At 39.1% G+C, this 27,579-nt stretch overlaps 2 protein-coding genes across 2 annotated transcripts; both read right to left on the bottom strand.

Moving 5' to 3' along the window:
- Nucleotides 1-12,712: 12,712 nt before the first annotated feature.
- LOC111464775 (protein NUCLEAR FUSION DEFECTIVE 4-like) lies at nucleotides 12,713-14,434 on the bottom strand. The gene has a single exon (XM_023109006.1). It carries the CDS (start codon nucleotides 14,432-14,434, stop codon nucleotides 12,713-12,715), a length of 1,722 nt encoding a protein of 573 aa, XP_022964774.1.
- A 2,878-nt stretch (nucleotides 14,435-17,312) lies between these two features.
- LOC111464774 lies at nucleotides 17,313-19,025 on the bottom strand. The gene has a single exon (XM_023109005.1). The coding sequence runs from the start codon at nucleotides 19,023-19,025 to the stop codon at nucleotides 17,313-17,315; it is 1,713 nt and encodes a 570-aa protein (XP_022964773.1).
- Between the last annotated feature and the right edge of the window lie 8,554 nt (nucleotides 19,026-27,579).

The following is a 27,579-nucleotide window of genomic DNA, read 5'->3' as shown; positions in this document are numbered from 1 at the left end:
AGCCGAGATCTTTAGCAAATCCCAAGGTATTAAGTTGGGTTTGATTGTAGTCGAATTTTGTTTTTAAGAGTTTGGAGTATGTTCCGAACAAGTAAGGTGAACCGCAGCCGATCATGATCGGAAAAGAGGTGAACACTGAAAACCATCGTCCTTCAACAACTTGTTTCACAAATAGCCAACTTTCTGTTTCATGGTTGTCGCCCATGGTCACTAACTAGACTAGTGGGCGCTAAAAATTGATTATTACTTAAGAATAAGAGGGGTCTGAAAACGAGAACAAGGAAGAAAGAAGAAAGAAGAAAGAATGAAGAATGAAGAATGAAAATTGGGAATGAGATTTTGAGTCCCCAATTTGGTGCCCTATAAAGGAAATTCAGTTCCAAACATCTTACCGAACGCAACATAGATAGAGTTTAATGATGGAAAATGGTTTAGCAAGCGGAAACAAACACTAACTTCCTCTCCTCGACCATATATCTTTTTAGATATGTTCACAACAACATAATTTCAAGAAATATACCATTTATACGATCTTTATTGCTACTCCATCTTCCTTTTTAAACTCGTCTTAATCTCCCTAATTTATGCAAAATTTTTACCTTTCCTGAATTCTATACTTTTCTAAAGTTTTTGTGTTTGACTCTCCAAACTTTCACTTTTTATTCTTTAATCTTCTTGAGAGAGAGTTATATTATATTTTGAGTATATTGTTTTGAGTATTCAAATGGTAAATCTACTCTTGACCTCAACGGTGTTGTATTCTTTAAAATTTCAACAACTATAACGGTTTGATCTTGAGTCCTAGAAAGAATTGAGTTTGCTTTTAAACTCGTAAAAAGAGTTTGTAGCAATTTTACTCTGATATGTGGAAAGAGTCAAGTAAGATTCTTTTTAAAATTCTCAATATGTGCTTGGTGAGTGGAATAAGTTGAGTTTGATCGAACCACTGTCACGAATACAGTGTTAAATTTTCTTACTCTTCCCTATTTAAGTGTGAAATTAATATTGTGATTTATTTCATATTCTAAGCCTTTCATAATTATTTATTGTTTTGAATAGAATTATAATTGATCTAAAAACCTGGATAATTTTGAAAATTAAGCATATTTCAATACTTTTTTATTTAAAACCCTATTCACCCTCTAGGGTTGTCATATCGATTCAATAGATGTGACATTTGACCACGAACTTGATTAGGGCACATCTGATCCTTAGGGTTGAGTATAGGATCCTTAAGGTAAATTAGTTAACCACTTTATTTACGCCTATGTCGTCATCCTATGTATCTTAGAATTTTGAGGCGCTACCGCTACCTCGTTTTAGTTCTAATACTGAATGATTTGCTAGGGTCATGGTGGAATAAATTTGATCAATACCAAATTTTTATCCACAAAAGATTATTGGTGAACAAATCCATAACGTCGTGTCAAGTTTTAAGAGGGAGCGACTCTTGTGTCTACCAACTACTAAGTACTCATATGTCCTCGAAAAAGTAGGAGCTCTATTGGGAGACCCATATTTATTTTAACATATGATACTAGCCCATATCAAGTTCTATTATTGAGCATAACTCATCCCATTTTTATATGTTTTCCGCTTTACTCATTTCAACTTTGATGAACAAAGTTGAAAAGTTTTTCTCAAAGTATCTATAAAAATTAAATTCATACCATTTAATTATGAAAAACCGGCTAACTTGCGGTTTCCAAAAGTTATTTCCCTTCTATTTTCTGGAGAATGGCCCTTTAAAAGGAGTTTTAAAATGCGTCTCCTAAGAACAGGTTTTTCCAAGTCTACCACTATCAGATATTGTCCTTTGGACTTTCTTTTCCGGGCTTCCCATGAAGGTTTTTAAATCATGTTTGCTAGGGAGAGGTTTCAACACCCTTGTAAAGGGTGTTTCGTTCTCCTCCCCAACCGATGTGAGACCTTACAATCCACTCCCCTTCAGGGCCAATCGTACTCGCTAGCACTCGTTCCCTTCTCCAATCAATGTGGGACCCCCTTATCAATCCCCCATTGGGGCACAACATCCTTGCAGGAACACCGCCTTGCGTCCACCCCCCTTCAGTGCTCAACCTCCTCGATGGCACATCGCGTGCACTCATGCCCCGACTAAATTCTACAACTCGCGTGAACTCCTATCCCAAAAATCAACCCACAAATGGAACTCGATCACAGTTTTGACCTGTACGCGCCATTGTCTTTAGCTTGGCTTAGCTTCAACACGACTCAGTGCTCCACGACTTCTAATGTGCTTATTCGGGTTGGATTATGGTTTGAATTTAATCCTCCATGTTCTTCTTGTTATCTAAGCGATAGAACTCCATTTCGATTTGTGGAATCCATATCTCCTCGTTAAAGTTCTTATATACATCCCTTTTGTAGAATTCTCGAGTCCGGTAAGCCAACATAAACATAACCACAGCTCCAAACAATGTCGCTGCAGCCAATATTGTGAAAGACCCACCAAAGCAATGAGCTCCAATGCAAGTTAACCCCTTCCCCGCAATCTGCTTACGTTCACGTAAAGCTTCCATATCTACAGCTTCCCGACAACATCCACATTCAGTATGTAACATCCACGTTCAGTATGCTAAGGTAAATACTGAACGTGGATGTTACATGCATTCCAAGCGTTCCCTACGAGTATTGCTTCCTAAAAATAAGTACGGTGACGTACATAATTGACGGATACCCTTCATTTAGCATTTCTACACAAATAGCATGTCCAAAAATACAAATTTTCTTGAATTAGGTCCTAATATACATAAAGATATGGTAAGAATTAGAACCGGGATAAAAATCGAACAAATAAAAGTCGAACAGGCCAAAAAGGAGCTTACACGCACCTGCCACGTGCCCGGTGATGGTGTTACTTGTAACAACCCTGAATTTTACCTATTTAATCTAAGGTGATTACTATGCCTTGAAATGCAGAATTTACATTAAATGGGCCCTATTCATAAATGCGACTTACACTCTTCTTTTATTATCTCGTGAAAGAGAAAATGATTACAAGGGAAAGAAAGGAAAAGAACATTATTGAAATAAACGAAAAGGAACAAAACCGAAATGAATATCTTATACTACCCTATGGTTTATTATGCAAATACAATTCAACCTATACTCATCTATACTAATGATGCAACTGAATTCAACCTAGACTATGAAATTGAAAAAAAAAAACAACTACCCTATGTATGTGCCACGGTCCCGGGGTGTACGATGCCGCCGTTGTTGTCACATGGGTGCCTTGCTCTTATTTGAAAAAGTAAAGTACCACGAGTTTTGAGTATTTCTAGAATACTCAGTAAGTGACCCCTATCGGGGTTATGCAACAATCACATGCAATGAAATGATGGGACCTATCTTTCGTTTCATTTCGTTTCGTTTTCCCTACGGTGTTGTCCTAACGGGTAATCGTGAACGTGTACCATATACTCTACACACAGCCCATACATGCGAGTATGGGCTCACCAGCTAGTTCGCACACCACTGGGCCACTTTCCTTAACCGGTGGGCATACTCTGGGAGCCCCTTATGCCGGGACCCGTTAAAACTAGTAACCGTCACGGCAGCGCTATGCAAAGCATAACGATCGTTGTCCTGCCATTGGATGTACACGTCCGTACCCTCGTGATGGGATAAGGGTATCCCCCCAAATGCATGAACACACATAATGCATGAGGTCCCCCCTACTTCTACATTTATCATTAATGAACATAACCCCCTATCATGTTCCATGCTTCATGTCATTCTCATTTTCAATTTACATTTCATACATATTCCTATCGGGGTTATGATTCCAGATAGTTTACCGTGTTTCATGTCATACAATTCATGCTGTTTACATTCAAATATTCCATACAATCATGTCATAATCATTCAGGAACAACATATCGTCACATGCATAACATATCACATCAAACAAAGCAGCATACAGAACATACATTCACGTTCACATGAGTACGTACTTAAGCACATTAAACTAGCATACAATTTAATGACACGTGCAAATCTACGGGCACGTGCCAACATACAACAAATAACGCGTAACCTACGACGGGTGAGCCACTTACTTGGTAGGCCTTAGCCGAAGTACTCCCTAGAATATAAACATAAGCTCCTCGCTCCTCGTGAACGATCTACACTTCTATTGGTGGTTGGTTCCTATTGGTTCATTCGTCACTTTCGTTAGTATTTCACAAACATAATTAATTTCCAACTTGAATTTGTGAAATACGACCTTAAAATGATTTATTTTACCTTAAACAAGGTCGAAACTAAGTCCAGGAGGGTCGAAACGATGACAAACGGGCTGGAAATAGGTTTTCTGAGCCGAATAAGCCGCTGGAGCCGAGAATTCGCCGCCGAGCCGATTAAGCCGCCGGAGCCGAGGGAAGCCACACTGCAGACGTGCCACGTGGCACAACCAGAGGGCGACGCATGTGCAGGGGTCTTGGTTCGAGGCGCAGGTTATAGGATCGCTCACGGGTTTCGGGCCATTTGCTGGTGAAAGGTTGTTTGTGGGTGACAGGCCGGTCCGGCTGAAGGAAAAGTGCAGGTGGGCTGGTCTGGGTGTGTCGGCATTGGACAGGGCTTGCGGGTCTCGAGTCGAGGCTGTAGGGTTAGGCCGTAACTGGGCTTGTGCGTTTTGGGCTGAAGCGACTGGGCTGCGGGAGCCGTCGGGTATTGGGCTGACCTAAGGGTATTAGGTTCGGTTCGGGTTGTGGGATCCTTTTCTCTCTCCTTGTTAACGTCGTTTCGACATCCTTTTTCCCTCCTTTTTCCTCCGTTTTCGAGTTTCTTCTTCCCCCTAACCCCGTTTTTGGTATAGATCTGGTTTGTAAAGGCTTCACACTCCTGGATCTGGAGAAGTTCAGAAATTCGACGTTCTGTCTCCCTTGCCCGACGGTGTTCCACATATAGGATTCGTCTAAATCTACTCATGATGTGTGTATAAGATTCTGGGATTACTTTTGTTGCGTAAAATGGAGGTTTTGACGTCGATTTCGTATGGTTTGGCCTCGCTGGAGTTTCATCGAATTTTTCTGTTCCTCTTTGTTTTTCTCTATTTTTTTGTTCTTCGCAGGTTGTTTTGGGGTGGCTGAAGGTCGGGGTCGAGTTCTATGGCACCCCAGCCTTCGGCTGCCCTTTGTGGGTCGTGTGCGAGCGAAAACTCCAGCATTCGCCGGAGTTTTCGGTTCTGTCGACGACCTTTTTTTTTTTTTTTTTTATTATCTGATCTGTTATATTACCTACCCCTAAAAAGAACTTTCGTCCTCGAAAGTCTTGAACTCATGAATTAACTAGGGATATTTTTCCTTTATTTTCTCCTCTCGTTCCGACGTAGCTTCCTCGATTTGGTGGTTACGCCACAATACCTTAACAAAACTTATGTTTCTATTGTTAGGTTATGGAGTCTGCTATCTTATTTATAAGTTGGTCAACGGCTATATCCGATAAAGCTATATTTAGTAAAGCTATATCCGGTAAAACTATATATGGTAAATAGCTATGTATAGTAGATGGTTAAATCTGGTAAAGCTATATATAGTAAATTGAACTATATATATATATCCCGTCTGGTAGAGCTTTGAAAATTTACTTTTTTTATTCTCTGTATTCAATCTTATACATACTCATCAATACAAATTCTTTTAGCTAGAGTTCTCCTTGCAATTTTCTCTATCCTGTTTTTTGTGTTCATCTAGATCGAGTGTGTGCGTTGTTGTGCGACCCTAACAACTGGTATCAGAGCTAGGCGAAATTCACCACGATCTGTGAAGATGGAAAGTTCAAAGATTAGAATTGAGAAATTCGATGGATCCGATTTTGGTTTCTGGAAGATGCAGATTGAAGATTATCTGTACCAGAAAGATCTTCACGAACCTCTATTGGGGGTGAAGCCGGATACCATGACCACGAAATAGTGGAAGCTCAAGGATCGACAAGCCTTGGGGCTAATCCGGTTGACGCTATCCAGAAACATGACATTCTCAATATTATCAAGGAGAAGACAACGTCAGATGTATTGAAGGCGCTGTCAAATATGTATGAAAAACCGTCAACTATGAAAAAGGTGTATTTGATGCGGAGATTGTTCAATCTACAGATGTCTGAAGATGGATCTGTTGCTGATCATATAAATGAATTCTATATGGTCGTAAGTCAACTAAATTCGGTGGAAATTAATTTCGAAGATGAAATTAAAGCATTGATTTTGATGTCATCTTTACCCGAGTCATGGGATATTGTTGTTGCCGCAATCAGCAGTTCCCGAGGATCTGATAAACTGAAGTTTGATGAAATTCGAGATGTAGTTCTCAGCGAAAGTATTCGCAAACGAGAAATTGGAGATTCATCAAGCAATGCTCTCAGTGTTGATTGACGGGGAAGAAGTAAATCAAAGAGCTCAAACAAACATGGGCGATCAAAATCAAAGAACCGGGAAAAATCTCCAAACAAACCCAACGTAACATGTTGGAGCTGTGGGAGAAAATGACACTTTTGAACAGATTGTACAAAACTGAAGAAGAAGCAGAATCATAAATCTAAAGATGATGATGATTCTATATATACAACAGATGATACTGAGAACGTTTTAATCCTTAGTGTGGACAGCCCAGCTGATTCCTGGATTTTGAATTCAGGTGCATCGTTCCATTCGTCTCCAAGTAAGGAATTATTTCGAAATTTCAAATCAGGAAATTTCGGGAAGGTGTATCGTGGTGACAACAAAACCTTGGAGATTGAAGGGAAGGGAGATGTCTCCATACAAACTCCAGCAGGAAATCAGTGGACATTACAAGATGTCAGAAACATTCCTGGTCTCAAGAAGAACCTGATCTCTATTGGTTAGTTGGATAGCACAGGCTATGCAACAGAGTTTGGAAAAAGTTCGTGGAAGATTTTGAAGGGCACCATGGTTGTTGCACGTGGCACAAAATCCGGAACCTTATACACTACTGTAGAGTGTATAAACATGACTGCTGTTGCTAAGAGTGCTTCCAATTCAAGTCTATGGCACAATAGACTTAGACATATGAGCATCAAAGGAATGAAGATGCTGACTGCGAAAGGAGCTTTAGAAGGCTTAAAATCTGTTGATATGGGTCTTTGTGAGAGCTGTGTTATGGGCAAACAGAAACGTCTTAGTTTCACAAAGGCTGCCGGGGAACCGAAGAAAGTGCGGTTGGAAATGATCCATATAGACGTCGGGGACCATCTCCAGTTTCATCACTTGGTGGATCAAGGTACTACGTCACCTTCATCGATGACTTCAGCAGGAAGGTATGGATTTACTTTCTGAAACACAAGTCAGATGTGTTTACCACCTTCAAGAAGTGGAAATCTGAAGTTGAAAATCAGACCGGCTTGAAGATCAAATGCCTGAGGTCTGACAATGGAGGAGAGTACAACAAATCGAAGTTTATAACATTTTTTGCAGCTGAAGGAATTAGATTAATAAGAAAAATTTCCGGTAGGGCAAGACAAAATGGTATTGCAGAAAGATGAACAGAACATTGAATGAGCGAGCAAGAAGCATGAGGATTCATTCTGGACTACCAAAGACATTCTGGGCTGATGCTGTGAACACAGTAGCATATTTGATTAATAGAGAGCCGTCAGTGCCCTTGAAGTTCAAATTTCTCGAAGAAGTATGGATAGGAAAAGAACTCAAGTACTCTCACTTGAGAACTTTTGGTTGTACTGCATATGTTCATGTTGATCCAGAGAAGAGAGATAAACTTGAGCTAAGGCTGTGAAATGCTACTTCATAGGCTATGGCTCTGACATGTTCGGGTACAGGTTTTGGGATGAGAAAAATATGAAAATCCTAAGACATTGCGATGTGACCTTTGATGAAAATGTCATGTACAAGAACAGAGAGAAGATAAACTCTGAGACTACGAAGCAAGTGGGAGTTAAACTTGAGTGGTAGGAAAATTCACGCAGTGATGTTACAACAGAAGCTCAAGAAACTCCTAATCCTATTGCTGAAGAACCAGAAGTGGAGCAAGTTACACCTGAGCAAGTGAAGGTGGAGATCATCCAGAACTATCAGAGCACCAGATAGATATTCAGCCTCATTACATTATCTGTTGCTGACTAACGAAGGAGAACTAGAGTCCTTTGATGAGCTCACTTGAAAAGAATAATACGTGGGTGCTGAATGAGTTGCCTACAGGAAAGAGAGCTCTGTTGAACAAATGGGTGTTCAGAATCAAGGTTGAACCAGATGGCAGAAGAAGGTTTAAGGCTCGGTTAGTAGCTAAAGGATATTCACAAAGAAAAGACATTGATTATGCTGAGATCTTTTCTCCAATTGTGAAATTAGCTACTATCCGAATTCTGCTGAGTATTGTTGCATCGGAGAATTTACACCTTGAGTAAATGGATGTAAAAACGGCGTTTTTACATGGAGATCTAGATGAGGAGATCTATACGCAACAACCAGAAGGGTTTACAGCTCCAAGCAAGGAGCACATGGTGTGTAAGCTCAATAAGAGCTTGTATGGATTGAAACAAGCACCGAGACAATGGTACAAGAAGTTTGACTTCTTCATGTGCAAGAGTGGTTTCCACAGGAGTGAAAAGGATCAGTGTTGCTACCTCAAGAAATACACTGATTCTTATGTGTTTCTACTCCTGTATGTGGATGATATACTAATTGCTGGATCATGTATGAGGGAGATAAACCACTTGAAGGCAAGCTTGTCTTCAGTATTTGAGATGAAAGATTTGGGTGCAGCGAAGCAAATTCTTGGGATGAGGATTTCTCGAGATAGATCTACTGGCACATTAAATCTATCCCAAGAGCAGTACATTGAGAAGGTTTTGTCCAAATTCAAGATGAATGACGCTAAACCTAGGATTACCCCCTTGGCAAATCATATTAAATTGTCAAAAGGGCAATCTCCCAAGACAGTTGAGGAACGTGAGCACATGGCATCAGTTCCGTACGCTTCCGCAGTTGGGAGTTTGATGTATGCTATGGTCTGCACTAGACTTGACATAACACATGCAGTGGGAGTTGTTAGCAAGTACATGGGAAATCTAGGGAAAGAACATTGGGAAGCTGTGAAGTGGCTTCTGAGATATCTGAGAGGTACATCCAATACTTCACTTTGTTATGGCAAATGGCAAAGTAGTTCTGCAAGGTTTTGTGGATGTTGATCTGAGTGGAGATGTAGACTCTAGCAAGAGCACATATGGATATATCTACACTATAGATGGAACAGCAGTGAGTTGGATGTCCAAGCTTCAGAAATGCGTTGCCCTTTCATCTACTGAAGCCGAGTACGTGGCAATAGCTGAAGCTGGAAAGGAGATGATATGACAGACTATCTAGAAGAATTAGGCAGGAAGCAGTGCAAGAAGATCCTTTATACAGATAGTCAGAGTGCCATAAAGTTGGTGAAAAACCCAGTCTATCATTGAAGGACAAAACACATTAGAAGGCGATACCATTTCACTCGCAGGTTAGTGGAAGAAAGCGATATGTGTTTGGAGAAGATAGAGGGTCAAAGAATCCAGCAGACATGTTGACAAAATGTGTTGATGTTGGAAAATTAAGGTTATCAAAGCCTAAATTGGTATAGTGGAGTGATCGTTTGAGAATGAAATTCTTGGTTGACTGGATCAGTCTCCAAGTGGAAGAATTGTTAGGTTATGAAGTCTGCTCTATTATTTATAGCTTAGTCAACGGCTATATGCGGTAAAGCTATATTTGGTAAAGCTATATCCGGTAAAGCTATATATGATAAATAGTTATATATAGTATATGGTTAAATCTGGTAAAGCTATATATAGTAAATAGCTATATATAGTAGATGGTTAAATCTGGTAAAGCTATATATGGTAAACTGAACTATATATATATCCCGTCCCGTAGAGTTTTGAAAATGTACTTTTTCTATTCTCTGTATTCTCTCTTATACATATTCATCAATACAAATTCTTTTAGCTAGAGTTCTCCTTGCAATTTTCTCTATCCTGTTCTTTGTGTTCATCTAGATTGAGTGTGTGCGTTGTTGTGCGACCCTAACATCTATTACGTAAGGCTTTCACTTCTCGAGCTAGGATTTTAATCGGTTTCTCCTGATAACTTAAATCTTCCTCGATTTGGAGAGGTTTGTAGTCTATTACGTGCGTAGGGTCTGCAATATATTTCCTTAACATGGACACATGAAATACATCATGTACGCTTGATAGTGAAGGTGGTAAAGCTAGAAAAAGTGTACGCTTTACCACCTTCACTATCAAGCGTACATGATAGGGGAAGTATGATCATTTTAAATAGCTTGAGTGCATAATTAGAATGCTAAATTCAGTAGATTGATTTGCATGTTAGAAGAATACGTGTCAAAAGACTACATTCTTCCATGATGGGAACTAAATGTTCTAAGCTATATAAGAAGATTTTTGTTAAGCTAGAAACTTTGATTTTAGTTAAAACACTAATAAATGGGATTTCAAAATTTAAATGTAACGGAACCGGAAAAAAAAAATGATGGTCGTTGGCAGAGTCGAAAACTTCGGCGAATGTCGGAGTTTTCACTCGCACACGACCCACAAAGGGTGGCCGAGGGCTGGGATGCCACAAATCACGTCCCCGATCTTCAGCAACCTTGAAAGAACCTGCAAAGAAACAAAAACGGTGAGGAAAAAGGAGAGAGAACCGAAAATCGAAGGAACTCCGGCGAAGCTGAACCGTACGAATCGACGTCGAAAAGCCCCATTTCACACCACAAAAGTAATCCCAGAACCCTTTACACACATCAGGAGTAGGTTTTAGACGAATCTCGTACGATGAACACCGTCGGCAAGGAAGACAGAACGGCGGACTTTCGAGCTTCTCCAGATCCGGGAGTGCAAGGCCCTTACCAACGAAATCTGTACCAAAAACGGGGTTAGGGTGAAGGATAAGCTCGGGAACGGGGGAAAAAAGGGGGAAAAAGGATGTCGGGACGACGTTGTCGAGGAGAGAGAGAGATCGCCGGAAAATCGCGCAGGCAGTCGGGCGAAGAGGACGAAGTCCGACCCGAGATCCAGATCCGGAAACCCGGACCGAACCCCATCCCTTCGGTCAGCCCAGAACCCACGTTACCCGCAGCCCAAACACCCGGCCTTCACCCGCGAGCCGACCCATCACCCCGCGGCTCGTCACCTGCAATCCGGCCCATCACCGCGTGGCCCGTCACTCGCGTTCGGCTCGAGACCCCCGAGCGACCCGTTAACCCGCGCCTCAACCTGAGACGCCTGCACACGCGTCGCTCTCTGATTGTGCCACGCGTCACGTCTGCAGCGCGACTCCTCTCGGCTCAGGCGGCTTCATTGGCTCGGCGGCGGCTCCTCGGCTCCTGCAGCTTATTCGGTTCGGGAAACCTGTTTCCAGCCCGTTTGACACCGTTCCGACCCTCCCGGACCTGGTTTCGGCCCTGTTTAAGGTAAAAGGGAACATTTTAAGGTCATATTTCACAAATTCCAGTTGAGAATTTATTATTATTTGTGGAATACTAACAGAAGTAACTCATGAACCAATAGGAACCAACTACCAACGGAAGCGTAGAACATCCACGAGGAGTTAGGAGCTTATGTTATATTCTAGGGAGTACTTCGGCTAAGGCCTACCAAGTAAGTGGCTCACCCGTTGTAGGTTACGCATTAATTGCTGTATGTTGGCATGTGCTCGTGGTTATGCACGTGCCATTAAATTGTATGCTAGCTTAATGTGCTTAAGTACGAAATCATGTGAACGTGAATGTATGTTATTTATGCTGCTTATTGGATGTGATATGAATGCATGTGACAATGTGTGACCCGTGTACGATTATGGCTTGTTGTATGAGTATGGGAATGTGATTGAATGAATTGCATGACATGAAATACGGTAAATTGCATGATATATAACCCCGCTAGAAATATGTATGATATGTAACGAAATGAGAATGAGAATGACATATGATACTAGCACATATCACGTTCTGTTCTTTAGCATCTCATTAAAGTTAAGTTCTTCCCATTTTCATATGTTTTCCACCTAACTCATTTTAACTTTGTTCTCCATCAAAGTTGTAAAAATTAAGTTCATACCATTTAATTAACTATGAAAAACTTGGCTCAAATAACTATGAAAAACTTGGCTTTCCGAAAGTTATTTCCCTTCGATTTTCTTAAAAGAATTATCCCTTTAAATGTAATAGTCCAAACCCACCGCTAGCTAATATTGTCCTTATTTTGCTTTTCTATTCCAAATTCACCTCAAGGTTTTTAAAATACGTCTACTAGTTTATGAATCATCATTGTATGATGTATGAACAATCAATTTTCTATACTTAAGGTTCTGAACATCAAAAAATCTTCTCAGAAAGTTTTATCTTAAAACATCATCACTAATTTAAGAAGATTAGTTAGCTAGTTTTATCTTAAAACATCATCACTAATTTAAGAAGATTAGTTAGAGCATGAGCTCACTATTTAGAAGTTTATCTAAGAAGTTTTAGATATTTATATATATTTTGGAATAATATAGAAAAAGACAAATATTTGGTCAACATTTAATAATGAAATGGATAATCATATTAAAATGAAATTTTAAAAAATTTAGGGATTACAAAGATTTGAATCTTCCCTCTCGAAAGGACCCTAAGGGTGTCCTCAAATTGAGTGGGCATGGGAGGTTTGAAAGATTGATGGTTTGAATTTAATCCTCAATGTTCTTCTTGTTATCCAAGCGATAGAACTCCATTTCGGTTTGTGGAATCCATATCTCCTCGTTAAAGTTCTTATACACATCCCTTTTGTAGAATTCTCGAGTCCGGTAAGCCAACACAAACATAACCACGGCTCCAAACAATGTGGCTGCAGCCAATACTGTGAAAGACCCACCAAAGCAATGAGCTCCAGTGCAAGTTAACCCCTTCCCCGCAATCTGCTTACGTTCACGTAAAGCTTCCATATCGTACAGCTTCCCGACAACATCCACGTTGAGTATGTAAGACCCAAATGGGGCTGCCAATTGCCCACAATTGAAGAGCGTGGAGTAACGTTTAAGACCAAACATCTCAGATATTACGGCAAATAGCATTGGATTTTGAGCTCCAAATCCAAACCCAATAATTATGGCAGCTAAGTAGAGGGAGCCTGGGAAAGGGTAGGCGATGAAAAGCTGGCCAACGCAAGTGATGAGAAAGGCAAAAGCAAAGGTTAGAGGACGAGGTAACTTGTATTTGGTCATGAGGGTTTCTGAGATGAAGCCAGAGAAAACTCGGCCGAAGAAATTGAATATGGAAACCCATGAAACAAGGATGCCTATGGCTCGTTGTGAGTAGCCAAGTGATTCCCCAACTTGACCTAGATTATCTATAGCGGCTAGAGAGGAGCCACATCCAGAAAATGTAGCTAAGCAAATAAGAGCCATATCTTTGCTGAACACGGCTTGCAAGATGGTGAAATCCTCCCCTCTTTCAGGCTTGTTCCATATGTTTGGGCAACACGAGGGCGAAATCTCGGGGATTTCCGAGTCGGCAGAGGTAGGGAGGGTGGGAGGGTTTTGGTGAAGCATGGAGAGTGCGACAGAAGGAGCAGCGGTTTGTTTGTTGAGTTTGTAGAGCAACAACTCTTCTCTACATGCGATTAAAATGGGTACGCATAGTAAGCAAACCACAAAGGATGCGCCACCTACGTACCCAGCTTGAGAGAAAACCACTTGTTTTTGTGCAATGGTTAAAAACAAGATGAAAATGGCCAAAAGAATTGAGACGTAAAGTAACTGGTAAAACACTTTGAGTTCATCGGGATGCTTACGGATACGGATTGGTCGAATTGAGGGGAAAAGGATGAGGATTAGGAGAGAGGGGAGCCATGCGAAAAGAAGAACCAGATTGGATGGATCATTGTGGCCGTAAATGGCTAAATAAAGTTGGCTTATGATGGCACCTCCAATACCCACATACCCTTTAAGAAGACCCAAAATGATCCCTCGTCGGTCGGGGAAGTTTCTCACGCTCGTCACCATAATCGCAGTGTTGGCCCAATTTGAAGAATTAGTAGCGAAGCAAACCAGAATGAACATTTGCCAGAATTTTGGCTTGGCGATCCGGGCAGTTATGGAGAGCCAAATCAAGAAGAAGCCGGTGAAGTTTTGAAATGCCCCAATTATGAAGAGAACCCACGTCGGAGTCACCTCCGCCAGAAGCCCCGCGATAATTCCGATGTTCGACCCGAGATCTTTGGCGAATCCCAATGTGTTAATTTGGGTTTGGCTGTAATCAAATTGGGTTTTTATGACTTTGGAATATGTTGGAAACACGTAAGTGGTGCCGTTGCCGATCATCATTATCAGTCCCGCGAATACACTAAACCATCGTCCTGCTACCACTTGTTTGATGAAAGCCCAAGCTTCTGATCCTCCCTTGTTGCCCATATCTTTTCTTGGTGCCAAGCAATTCAGTGCCTCACTCTTTTAAAACCAATTCAGTTCAATACTTTGGTGCGCATTGCTAAATTTTAATGGACAAGAACCGAGACTCAAACTACCTCATCTCAACATAACCATCGTCCTTTTGTTACCCTAAAATAACCCAAAGCATAACTACATGCTCTCACCAAAATAAGACATTCATTCATTTGTAGGTTAGTCCCTTCTACTTTTTAATAAATATTTCATCTATCAATTTTCCTTAATCACATTTTATTTCTAATTAATATCTCATTCTGTGTGAGTAAGAAAGTTCTCGAATATTAATTTATCAATCTGAATGACCCTCTTTGTGACCGGACAGCTCTCGAACGCTCTTTCACCTCGATCAGTTGCAAGCAAACACTTGAAAAAGATAGAAAAATAGGGATGAGTATAAAAATTATACTACCTACTCGTAGGCTCTATTCGCATCCTAAGCTTAAAAACTTGCCACAGAGTTCACAAATTCTCATCTCTTTCAGCATGAATTAAACACACACACACATATATATATATATCTAGCGGAAGTTTAAAGCATAAGTGCAACACTCTGACCATTCTCATAATGCTTCACATATTACAACCAAAATCAATATAATCACATTACTTCAATTCATTCATGGAAAGTTACCATCTAAGGTAAATTCACTAGCATGCATGTATTCCAAGCGTTCCCTACAAGTATTGCTTCCTAAAAATCGGTACGGTGACTTAGATAATTGACAGATACCCTTCATTTAGCATTTCTACACAAATAGCATGTCCAAAAATATCGATTTTTTCGAATTAGGTCCCAATACATATAAAAATATGGTAAGAATTAGAATCGGGATAAAAATCGAACAAAAAGAAGTCGAACGGGCTAAAAAGGAGCTTACACAAACCTGTCACGCGCCCCACGCACCCAGGAGGATTCCAGTTGCAGATCTCACGCGCGAGTGCTATGCGCGGGCAGAAATCTGCAGTCGCGAATCACGACTGGGTTTCTGATGGTGGTTCATGTTGGACGGCGGGTCGGCTGCTTCGCTGTGTCGTGGATTAGTACTCGAGTTTGTGGGTTGGGTCAGGCTGTCACGGAAAGGACGAAGCTGCATTGCTCCATGTTGCGTACGAATCGTGGCTCCACCCAAAACTTGACTTGTGTCCCTCTTTGGTCCAGACACGTTTCTTCTATCGCCAGCGGACACGTGGCTCGTCGGAAAAACTCTCTCCCTCTCTTGGCGAAACGTGAAATTCAATTTTCAGTTAGAGTTATGTCACAATTATCATGTTAGGACATTTCCAGTGAATCGAGAACCCATGGATCATGAGTATTGCTTAAAGAGCTGAACTTTAGTGCTCCTAGATTATGATTAACCCCATGAATTAGTCCAGAAAATCCTTAAAACAAGAATGTAAGTTATAAACCGTTAAGATGCCCTTAAATACCTAGTTTACAATTATAGCATTTAGGAGGACGTGGATCGCTTATCATGCCTATTAGTAGTGGTGAATGATATCACTAGAGCCAAGATCACTTTATATTCCCTCTAGGAAATTATTAATGCTCTTAGGGACATAAATAGACCTAAAAATACCCTTTAGTCATATAGTAGTGCATTGAGGTTGTTTCATGCTAATGCTCTTATCATGTGTGAAAATGGTTAAGAGTCTCTAAATAGACTCAGTAGTTTGTCTACACACGAGGTCTTTCCACCATTTTAGCAGGACGTTAAGGTTTGTGGAGGGTTACCAGCTAACCTTTGCATGAATGATGTTCAAGATTCATGATACCATATCACCTTTCATGTTATTATGTTTGGTGAGGTTGCTCCTATTGAAATCGATAATTTACTTCTTAGACAATGTAAGCTAGTTAAGAAAGATGTTCACTCGAAAGCTCAATTAAGCCATTCAGGAGATCCTACGGCACCAGGTTATGTGAACTTCCTCTAAACCACATTTTGGTTTATGACATGCAGGAAAACTACCTTAGGTACTTTAGGAACTCCCAAAAGCTTAGATAGTTGTACTAGGTTTGAACTTCCTGGACTCGAGACGAAAACCAATGATAACTAACTAAGTCATGGATGCAATGAGTAGATTACTTATTGAGTTTATTTATGCTCCCAAGATATTACCTAGGTGATAGTTGATTTATTGGTCCACCTGGAAAATTTTTGGGAGTCATGCCGCCACCAAGGAGGATTTTTGGTACTTAGTTTGTATTTTGTTTTCCATGCTAGTTTTTTAATTAAATCTAAAATGGTAAATGTATTGGTTTATATTTTTTTTAAAAAAAAAATGTTTTATTGTTTTAAAGTTTGCAAGAAAAAAAAAAGATTCATAAAGATTCATCTTACTTTTCCTTATCTATTTGTCAGTCCTCTTGCAATTTTTAATTTAAAGTTCAAGAAAAGAGTAAGGGTAGAACATAGATCTAAGTCATGCATAAGATTTGTATGTTTTGAATATATACTTTGTTTTCTATATGTTTGTTAATGATTTCTACGTGTCTTCTTTTTATAAATTTTTGTTGAATTATATCAAAATCTATTTGATCAACTATTGTTTTTTAAATTATAGAAATTATCGAGTCGATTTTCATTCCAAGTTAGGAGTGTTTGTATCTTCTATATCTCAATGTTAAGTACGTCAGTCAATGGTAAGAAATAAAAAGGCAGAACCACTAAATCTTTCAAAAACATTAAATTTCAAACTCCCTTCTCCCGTTTCCACAATTTGTTTTACTAGTCATGCAATTGTCTTTGATAATATATTTATAAATGGTCACGTATTCAAGTAATCCTTACAAAAGAATGAAACATCTGCAACACAAAATCAAAACCTTGAGCAGTTTCTCTTATTTACTTCGATCATCAGTTATCTTTTTGTGTTCATTGTTCCTATCATCGGCAGAATATAATTCCACGTTCGACTGCGTAACCCCTATGTCATCTCTGTATTTCTTATATACATCGCCTTTGTAGAAGTCTCGAGTTCTATAAGCTAGCACAAACGAAGCCATCGCTCCAAACAAAGTCACTGCAGCCAAAATCATGAACGATTCACTAAAGCAATGAGTTCCCGTGCAAGTTAGGCCCTTCCCGTTCTTCACATTTCCAATTTTAGTGGCTTCTGCATCGTAAAACCTCCCTATTACTTCCACGTTCATTATGTAAGATCCAAGTGGGACAGCCAGTTGCCCACAGTTGAGCAGTGTCGAGTAATGTTTGAGGCCGAAAAGATCAGAGATTATGGCGAATATCAACGGAGTTTGGGCTCCAAGGCCAAACCCAATGATCAACGAAGCTACATAGACTGAATTTATATAAGGGAAAGCGATGGAGAGCAAGCCGGTGCAGGTGAAAAGTTGTGTAAGACCGAACATGAAAGGGCGAGGTAATTTGTATTTGGTCATAAGGGTTTCAGAGATGAAACCGGAGAAGACCCGACCAAAGAAATTGAATATAGAAATCCATGAAACCAGTATACTTATGGAATGGTTTGGATATTCAAGTGACTCGGCGATCTGCCCAAGATTGTCAATGGCTGCAACGGACGACCCACATGCAGAAACCGTTGCTATGAAAATAAGAGCCATATCTTTGCTTAGAAGAGCTTGCAAAATGCTGAAATCTTCTCCTCTTTTGGGCTTCTTACATACATTTGAGACACTCGGCAAAGAAATTTCCTCAAGTTGTTCATGGGGAATCGAAACAAGAACAGAAGGATTCATAGTTTGTTTATCGAGTTTGAAGAGAAAAAGTTCTTCTTTAATAGCTATCAGAAGGGGCAGACAGATTAAGACGACGATGACCGCGACGCCACTGGCATAGCCAGCCTGAGAGAAAACAATGTTTCTCTGGGTTATGGTGAGAAACAAGAGGAACACCGCTATCGCTATGGAAACGTAAAGCAAGTGGTAGAACACTTTGAGCTCCTGTGGATGCTTTCGAGCTTTGATTGTCCGAATTGGAAGAAAACACAAGGAACATACAATGGAGGGTAGCCATGAAAGAAGGAGGAGAAGATCCATAGAATTTTGGTTGCCGTAAATTGCTAAATTAATTTGAGTTAGGATGGCTCCACCGAGGCCAACGAAACCCTTGAGAAGGCCCAAAATGATACCGCGTTGATCAGGAAAATTTCCAACGCTGGTGACCATAACAGCGGTGTTGGGGAAGTTCTGTGAATTAGAAGTAATATAGATGTAAACAAACATTAGCCATAATTGGGGTTTCGAGACGTAGTTAGAAACAGAGAGCCAAATCATAAAGTAGCTGAAGAAATTGGAGGATATCCCCACAAGGAAAAGCATCCACGGCGGAGCCACCTCGGCGAAAAGCCCGGCAAAAACTCCAAGGTTGGAGCCGAGATCTTTAGCGAATCCCAAGGTATTAAGTTGGGTTTGATTGTAGTCAAATTTTGTTTTTAGGAGTTTGGAGTATGTTCCGAACAAATAAGGTGAACCACAGCCGATCATGATTAGAAAAGAGGTGAATACTGAAAACCAACGTCCTTCAACGACTTGTTTCACAAATAGCCAACTTTCTCCTCCACGGTTGTTGCCCATGGTCACCAATTGGGCTAATGGACGCTAGAATTTGATTATTGATTAAGAATAAGAGGAGTCAGTGTTGGCTGAGAATGGAGAATGGAGAATGGAGAATGAAAATTGGGAATGAGATTTTGGTTCCCAATTTGGTGCCCTATAAAGGAAATTCAGTTCCACAGTTTATGTACCAAACATCTTACCTAACGTAACAAAAGCAGAGTTTAATGATGGAAAATGGTTTTGCAAGCCGAAACAAACAGCAACTTCCTCTCCTACACCCTGTCAACAATGAGCTTTTCCGGTGAACTTGGACAAGATGGATAAAAATAAATAAACCCCAAACAACAACTCACTCCTTCCATAACATCATTTGTAGTTCCTGGTGTCATACATTCATTTTCATCCCTCTAACATTCTATTTCTTTGTCCTTCACAACAATATAATTTCATGAAAGATGTAATTTTTTTCATTAACATGACTGGAGAACTAAAAATTATATATGACAAAACTAATGCTAAATAGTATCACCCATCTACTTTGAGGTTGGTTTCCACCTTTTATGTTCTCGAAATAAATGAGAAGTATATATCCAGAGGAATTTTAAAAATAGAATTATTAAGAAACTTAAAACAATATAAAGTTACAATGTATACCAACAACCATGTGCATCTTCATTTTCAATGAATCAACAATGTGCAACTTCTTCAAAAGTGATTTCAAACAAAATAAGCATGTTTGCAATGAGAAACTTGTCTTCGATAATTGATGGTAAGTGTAATCATCTCTCGTGGTCAATAAAGTTAAATCTTTGAGAATACCGAAAAACCACAATCAAAATGCTCTAATACTAATTGTTGTAATGGAAGCGAAAGGAAAATTGATTGCGCTCACACACCCACAAACAGAAACTAAACAAAGAGACACAAAAATTTATGTTGTTCGGAGAAAAAAAATTCCCTTACATCCACGAGTGGTGACAAATCTCAATAATTAAAGTGTTTACAAAGTGTATATCTCACACTCTCCCACTACAAAGTTCCTCCCAAATGTCACTCAACAAAGACAAAAATGACATTCAAACTCAATACATCTCAATCATCCTAGACAACCCTTAATATATGCATAGAAGCATTAATGTCATACCTGAATAAAGATGATTCATGTATCAAAATGAAAGATGAATCAAAAAATTTATAAACAAAATAAATGAGAGATGAACCAAATAGGTGGTAGTTATGAACTAAATAAATAAGAGTTATGAATAAAAGGTTACAACTAGAATAAATGAGAGTTATGAACCCAATAAATGTTAAGAGATCGCATGAATCTATCCTTCAAAACAATTTTTGTCATAAATTATATTGTTACGAACATATCGAAAAAGATATAGATGGAAGGTGAAGAAAATAGAATGTTAGAAGGGTGAAAATGCATCGATGACACTAGGAACGGCAAATGATGTTATGGAAGGGGAACATTCACAGGGGGCTTATTTATTTTTATCCTTCTTGGCTAAGTTCACCTGAAAGCTGACTGTTGACAGGGTGTAGAATAGGAAGTTGCTGTTTATTTCAGCTTGGGACACCATTTTCCATCACTAAACTCTTCCTACGTTGCTTTAGGTAAGATGTTTGGTACATCAACTGTGGAACTGAATTTCCTTTTTAGGGAACCAAATTGGGGACCCAAAATCTCATTCCCAATTTTCACTCTTTGATCTTTGATCTTTATTCTTTATTCCTCAATCCTCATTCTTCATTCTCATTCTTCATTCTCATTCTCATTCTCATTCTCATTCTCATTCACATTGAACGCTGACTTCTCTTATTCCTAATCAATAATCAATTTTAACAGTCATTCCTAATCAATAATCAATTTTTAGTAACCATGGACGACAACTGTGGAACAGAAAGTTAGGCAATTTGTAAAACAACTTGGTGAGCGACGATGGTTTTTGGTGCTCACCTCCTTTCGGATCATTATCGGGTGTGGTTCACCATACTTGTTTGGAACATACACCAAACTCCTAAAAACAAAATTTAACTACAACCAAACCCAACTTAATACCTTGGGGTTCGCTAAAGATCTCGTCTCCAACCTCGGAGTTTTTGCCATAATTTTTGCCCCTTGTGGGGATATCCTCCAATTTCTTCAATTACTTTATGATTTGGCTATCCGTTTCTAACTACATCCCAAAACCCCATTATTTATGGCTAATGTTTGTGTTGGGACATGGAGCCTGATACCTAGATCTGATCTGGTAGAATATATTTGGAAGATATTTAGTAAAGATCTAGTAGAGATATATTTAGAAGATATTTAGTAAAGATCTGGTAGAGATATATTTGGAAATATTTGATAGAAATATATTTGTTAGATTATATCTTGTAGTTTTAAATCTTTTAAAGATATATTTAGTAAATTGAAAGTATATATATATCCCATTAGTCAGGGCTATCAAAATGTATTTTTCTTCATTCTCCGTATTCTATCTTGTTGTACATGCCTCCTCATTGTATTTTCTCTCTTCTGTTCTTTGTGTTCATCTTAATTGAGTGTGTGCGTTGTTGAGCGATCCTAACAATTGGTATCAGAGCTAACAACTAGTATGATCCTAACAACTGGTATCAGAGCGAGGCGAAATTCACCAGGATCTGTGAAGATGGAAATTTCAAATATTGGAATTGAAAAGTTTGATGGATCCGAATTCAGTTTTTGGAAGATACAGATTGAAGACTGTCTGTACCATAAAGGTCTTCACAAACCCCTGCTGGGGATGAAGCTGGATATTATGACCACGGAGCAATGGAAGCTCAAGAATCGTCAGACCTTAGGGTTGATCCAGTTGACGCTGTCCAAAACCGTGGCGTTCAATATTATCAAGGAGAAGACAACGTGAGATCTATTGAAGGCACTGTCGAATATGTACAAAAACCGTCGGCTATGATCAAGGTGTATTTGATGTGAAGGTTGTTTAATCTACAAATGTCTGAAGGTGGATCTGTTGCTGATCATATAAACGAATTCAATATGATTACAAGTCAACTAAGTTCGGTGGATATTAATTTCAAAGATGAAGTTAAGGCATTGATTTTGATGTCATCTTTACCTAAGTCGTGGGATACTATTGTTGCCACGATCAGTAGTTCACAAGGATCTGATAAACTGAAGTTTAATGAAATTCGAGATGTAGTTCTTAGCGAAAGTATTCGCAAATGGAAAATCGTAGATTCACCAGGCAATGCTCTTAGTGTTGATTGAAGGGGAAGAAGTAAATCAAAGGGCCCAAACAATGGGCGATCAAAATGAAGGAACCGAGGAAAATCTCCAAACAAACCAAATGTAAAGTGTTGGTGTTGTGGAGAAAAATGTCATTTTCGGCAGATTGTACAAAGAGGAAACAGAATTACAAATCAGAACATGATGATGATTCGGTAAATTCAGCAGAAGACATTGGGATGCTTTAATCCTCAGCGTGGATAGTTCGATTAAATCCTGGATTTTGGATTCAGGTGCATCTTTTCATTCGTCTCCAAATAAAGAGCTGTTTCGAAATTTCAAGTCTGGAAGTTTCGAAAAGGTGTATCTTGCCGACCACAAAGATGTGAAGATCGAAGGAAAAGGGGATGTCTGCATAAAAACTCTGGCAGAAAATCAGTGGACATTAAAGGATGTTAGATATATTCCTAGTCTTAAGGAGAACCTGATCTTTATTGGTCAGTTGGATAGTACAGGTTATGCAACAAAGTTTAAGAAGAGTTCATGGAAGATTGTGAAGGGTGCTATGGTGGTAGCACGTGGCACAAAATCTGGAACTTTGTACACCACTACAGGGTGTATGGACATGGATGTTGTTGCTAAGAGTACTTCAAATTCAAGCCTATGGCATAATAGAATTGGACATATGAGCGTTACGCTGGAAGGAGTTTGGGAACTCTAAAATCTGTTGATATGAGTCATTGTGTGAACTGCGTTATGAGCAAACAAAAACAAGTTAGCTTCACAAAGACTGTCAGAGAATTGAAAAAAAGTACCGGGACAACGAAGCAAGTGGGAGTTGAGGTTGAGTTGCAGAACAATTCACATAGTGATGTAGCAGATACTCAAGAAACTCCTGAGACTGTTGCTGAGAAACCAGAGGTGAAGCAAGTGGGAGTTGAGGTTGAGTTGTTGAAAGATTCACATAGTGATTTTGTAGCGGATACTCAAGAAACTCCTGAGACTCTTGCTGAGGAATTAGAGGTGAAGCAAGTTGAAGTTGAGGTTGAGGTTGAGTTGCTGAAAAATTCACCTAGTGATGTTGTAGCTGATACTCAAGAAACTCCTGAGACTGTTGCAGAAGAACCGGAAGAGGAGCAAGTGATACCTGAGCAGGTGTTGAAAAGATCATCCATAACCATCAGATTTCAAATAGGTACGTACCCTCTTTACACTATCGGTTGGTGACTGATGAAGGGGAATGAAAGCCCCTTGATGAGGCCCTACAATTGGAAGATACAACTAAGTGGGAGCAAGCTACGGATGATGGGATGTCTAGGCTTCAAAAATGCGTTGCTCTTTCATCTGTTGAGCTGAGTACGTGGCAATAGCTGAAGCTGGAAAGGAGATGATATGGATGACAGACTATCTAGAAGAATTAGGTAAGAAGCAGCGCGAGAAGATTCTTCAAGTAGATAGTTAGAGTGTCATGCAGTTGACGAGGAATCCGGTCTGTCATTCAAAAAAATAAAACACAGAAGGTGATACCACATGGAAGTTAATGGAAGATGGTGATGTGTTTGGAGAAGATAACGGGTGCAAGGAATTCAGCAAGCATTTTTTGTTGATGCTGAAACATTGAGGTTGTGCAAAACCTCAAGTGGTATGATACAGATTGATAATGAAATTCTTGGTTGACTGGATCTGTCTCCAAGTGGGAGATTGTTAGGGTTGACTAGATCAATCTCCAATTGGGAGATTGTTAGGGTTGACTGAATCAGTCTCCAGATTGTTGGGATATGAAGCCTGGTGCCTAGATATGGTAGTGATATATTTGGAAGATATTTCGTAAAGATCTAGTAGTGATGTATTTGGAAGATATTTCGTAAAGATCTGGTAGAGATGTATTTGAAGATATTTCGTAAAGATCGGATAGAGATATTGTTAGGCTATGGAGCCTAATGCTTATTTATAACTTAGTCGACGATTATACATAGTAAAACTATATTTAATAAATAACATATAAAGTAAATTGTCATTTATAGTAAATAGTTATGTATAGTAAAAAGCTATATTTAGTAAAGCTATATATGATAGATAGTTATATATAGTAGATGGTTATATAGTAAGCTAAACTATATATATATCCACTCAAGCAGAGCTTTGAAAATGTACTTTCTATATTCTCTGTATTCTCTCTTACTGTACATACTTGGAGTCATCAATACAAATCATTTAGCCAATATTCTCCTTGCATTTTCTCTATCCTATTTTTTGTGTTCATCTAGATCAAGTGTGTGCGTTGTTGTGCGATCCTAACAACTGGTATTAGAGCTAGGCGGAAGTCACCACAATCTGTGAAGATGGAAAGCTTAAAGATTGGAATTGAGAAGTTCGATGGATCTAATTTTAGTTTCTGGAAGATGCAGATTGAAGATTATTTGTACTAGAAAAATCTTCACGAACCCTTGGTGGGGGTGATGCTGGATACCATGACCATGGAACAGTGGAAGCTCAAGGATCGACAGACATTAGGGTTGATCCGTTTGGTGCTATCCAGAAGTGTGGCGTTTAACATCATCAAGGAGAAGACAACGTTACATCTGTTGAAGGCGCTGTCGAATATGTATGAAAAACTGTCGGCTATGAACAAGGTGTATTTGATACGAAGATTGTTCAATCTACAGATGTCTGAAGGTGAATCTGTTGTTGATCATATTAATGAATTCAATATGATTGTAAGTCAACTAAGTTCGGTGGAAATTAATTTTGATGATGAAATTAAAGCATTGATTTTGATGTCATCTTTACCCGAGTCATGGGATACTGTTGTTGCCTCAATCAACAGTTCCCGAGTATCTAATAAACTGAAGTTTGATCAAATTCGAGATGTAGTTCTCAGCAAAAGTACTCGCAAACGACAAATTGGAAATTCATCTAGTAGTGCTCTCAATGTTGACCAATGGGGAAGAAGTAAACCGAAGGGCCCAAACAAAGGGCGATCAAAATCAAAGAATCGAGAAAAATCTTCAAATAGACCAAACGTAACGTCTTAGAATTGTAGAGAAAAAGGTCACTTTCGGACATATTGTACAAGACCAAAGAGGAAGCAGAATCACAAATTTGGAGATGATGATGATTCTATACATTGAGTAGAAGACAGTAAGGATGCTTTAATCCTTAGCGTGGGCAGTTCAATTGAATCCTGAATTTTGGATTCAGGTGCATCTTTTCATTCGTCTCCAAATAAAGAGTTGTTCCAAATTTCAAGTCTAGAAATTTCGAGAAGATGTATCTTGCCAACAACAAAGATTTGGAGATTAAAGGAAAAGGGGATGTCTACATAAAAACTCTAACAAGAAATCAGTGGACATTAAAGGTTGTTAGATATATTCCTAGTTTCAAGAAGAACCTGATCTCTATTGGTCAGTTGGACAGCACAGGTTATGCAACAAAGTTAGGGAAGAGTCCGTGGAAGATTATGAAGGGTGCTATGGTGGTAGCACGTGACACAAAATCTGGAACCTTATACACCACTGCAGGGTGTGTGAACATAGCTGCTGTTGCTGAGAGTGCTTCAAATTCAAGTCTATGGCACAATAGACTTGGACATATGAGCATGAAAGGAATGAAGATGCTGGCTACGAAAGGAGTTTTAGAAGGTCTAAAATTTGTTGATGTGGGTCGTTGTGAGAACTATGTTATGAGCAAGCAGAAACGAGTTAGCTTCACAAGGACTGCTAGAGAATTGAAGAAAGTGAGAGTTGAGCTTGAGTTACAGAGAAACTCACTAAGTGATGTTATAGCAGATACTCATGAAACTCCTGAGACTACTGCTGAGGAACCAGATGTGGAGCAAGGTTCCAAGACAACGAAGCAAGTGGGAGTTGAGCTTGAGTTGCGGAAAAAATCACCTAGTGATGTTGTAGCAGATACTCAAAAAACTTTTGAGATTGTTGCAGAAGAACCAGCGGTAGCTGAACCGGTGTTGAGAAGATCATCCAATACTATCAGAGTACCAGATATGTATGTACCTTCATTACCCTATTTGTTGCTGATGAAAAGGAACCAGAGCCCCTTGATGAGGCCCTACAGTTGGAGGATACAACCAAGTGGGAGCAAGCCATGGATGATGGGATGTCTAGGCTTCAAAAATGTGCTGTACTGAGGCTGAGTACGTGGCAATAACTGAAGCTGAAAAGGAGACGAAATGGATGACTGACTATCTGGAAGAATTGGGTAAGAAGCAGCACGAAAAAATTCTTCATAGAGATAGTCAAAGTGTCATACAGTTGGTGAGGAACTCGATCTATCATTTAAAGACAAAACACAGAAGTCAATTCCATTTCACTCGCAGGTTAGTGAAAGATGGTGATGTGTTTGGAGAAGATAGAGGGTGCAAAGAATCCAACAAACATGTTGACAAAATGGGTTGATGTTGAAATATTGTGGTTGTGCAAAGCCTCAATGGGTGCCATGAAGATGCTCATGGTCGTTCGAGAATGAAATTTTTGGTTGACTAGATCCGTCTCCAAGTGGGAGAATTGTAGGCTATCGAGCCTAATACTTATTTATAGCTTAGTCAACGGTTATACATAGTAAAGCTATATTTAGTAAATGACATATAAAGTAAATTGTCATTTATAGTAAATAACTATGTATAGTAAAAAGCTATATCTAGTAAAGCTATATATAGTAGATAGTTATATATAGTAGATGGTTATATCTGGTAAAACTATATATAGTAAGCTAAACAATATATATATCCGAGAGCTTTGAAGATGTACTTTCTATATTCTTGTATTCTCTCTTACTGTATATACTTGGACTTATCAATACAAATCCTTTAGCCAATATTCTCCTTGCATTTTCTCTATCATGTTTTCTGTGTTCATCTAGATTGAGTGTGTGTGTTGTTGTGTGATCCTTACAGATATATATGGTAGATATTTGGAAAGATTTGATAGAGATATATTTGTTAGATTATATCGGGTAGGTTGCAATCTTTGGAAGCTATATTTAGTAAATTGAAACCATATATATACCTCGCTAGCTAGTGCTCTCAAAATGTACTTTTATTTATTCTCTGTATTGTACATATCTGAAGTCATCAATAATAAAACTTTTAGCCAATATTCCTCCTTGTATTTTCTCTCTCCTGTTCTTCGTGTTCATCTTGATCAATTGTGTGCGTTGTTGAGCGATCCTAACAATTGGTATCAGAGCTAACAACTGGTATCGATCCTAACAGTTTGCGCTGAAGACTCAATATCTGTTTGTTGTTCAATTGTCATATTTAAATAACAGTATATCCAAAAAAAAAAAAAAAAAAAAAAAAAAAAAAAAAAAAAAAAAAAAAAAAAAAAAAAAAAA

The sequence above is a fragment of the Cucurbita moschata genome, unplaced genomic scaffold, assembly GCF_002738365.1.
Source record: "Cucurbita moschata cultivar Rifu unplaced genomic scaffold, Cmos_1.0 Cmo_Scf00031, whole genome shotgun sequence".
NCBI lineage: Eukaryota > Viridiplantae > Streptophyta > Magnoliopsida > Cucurbitales > Cucurbitaceae > Cucurbita > Cucurbita moschata.
This window is presented reverse-complemented; position numbering and strand designations above follow the sequence as displayed.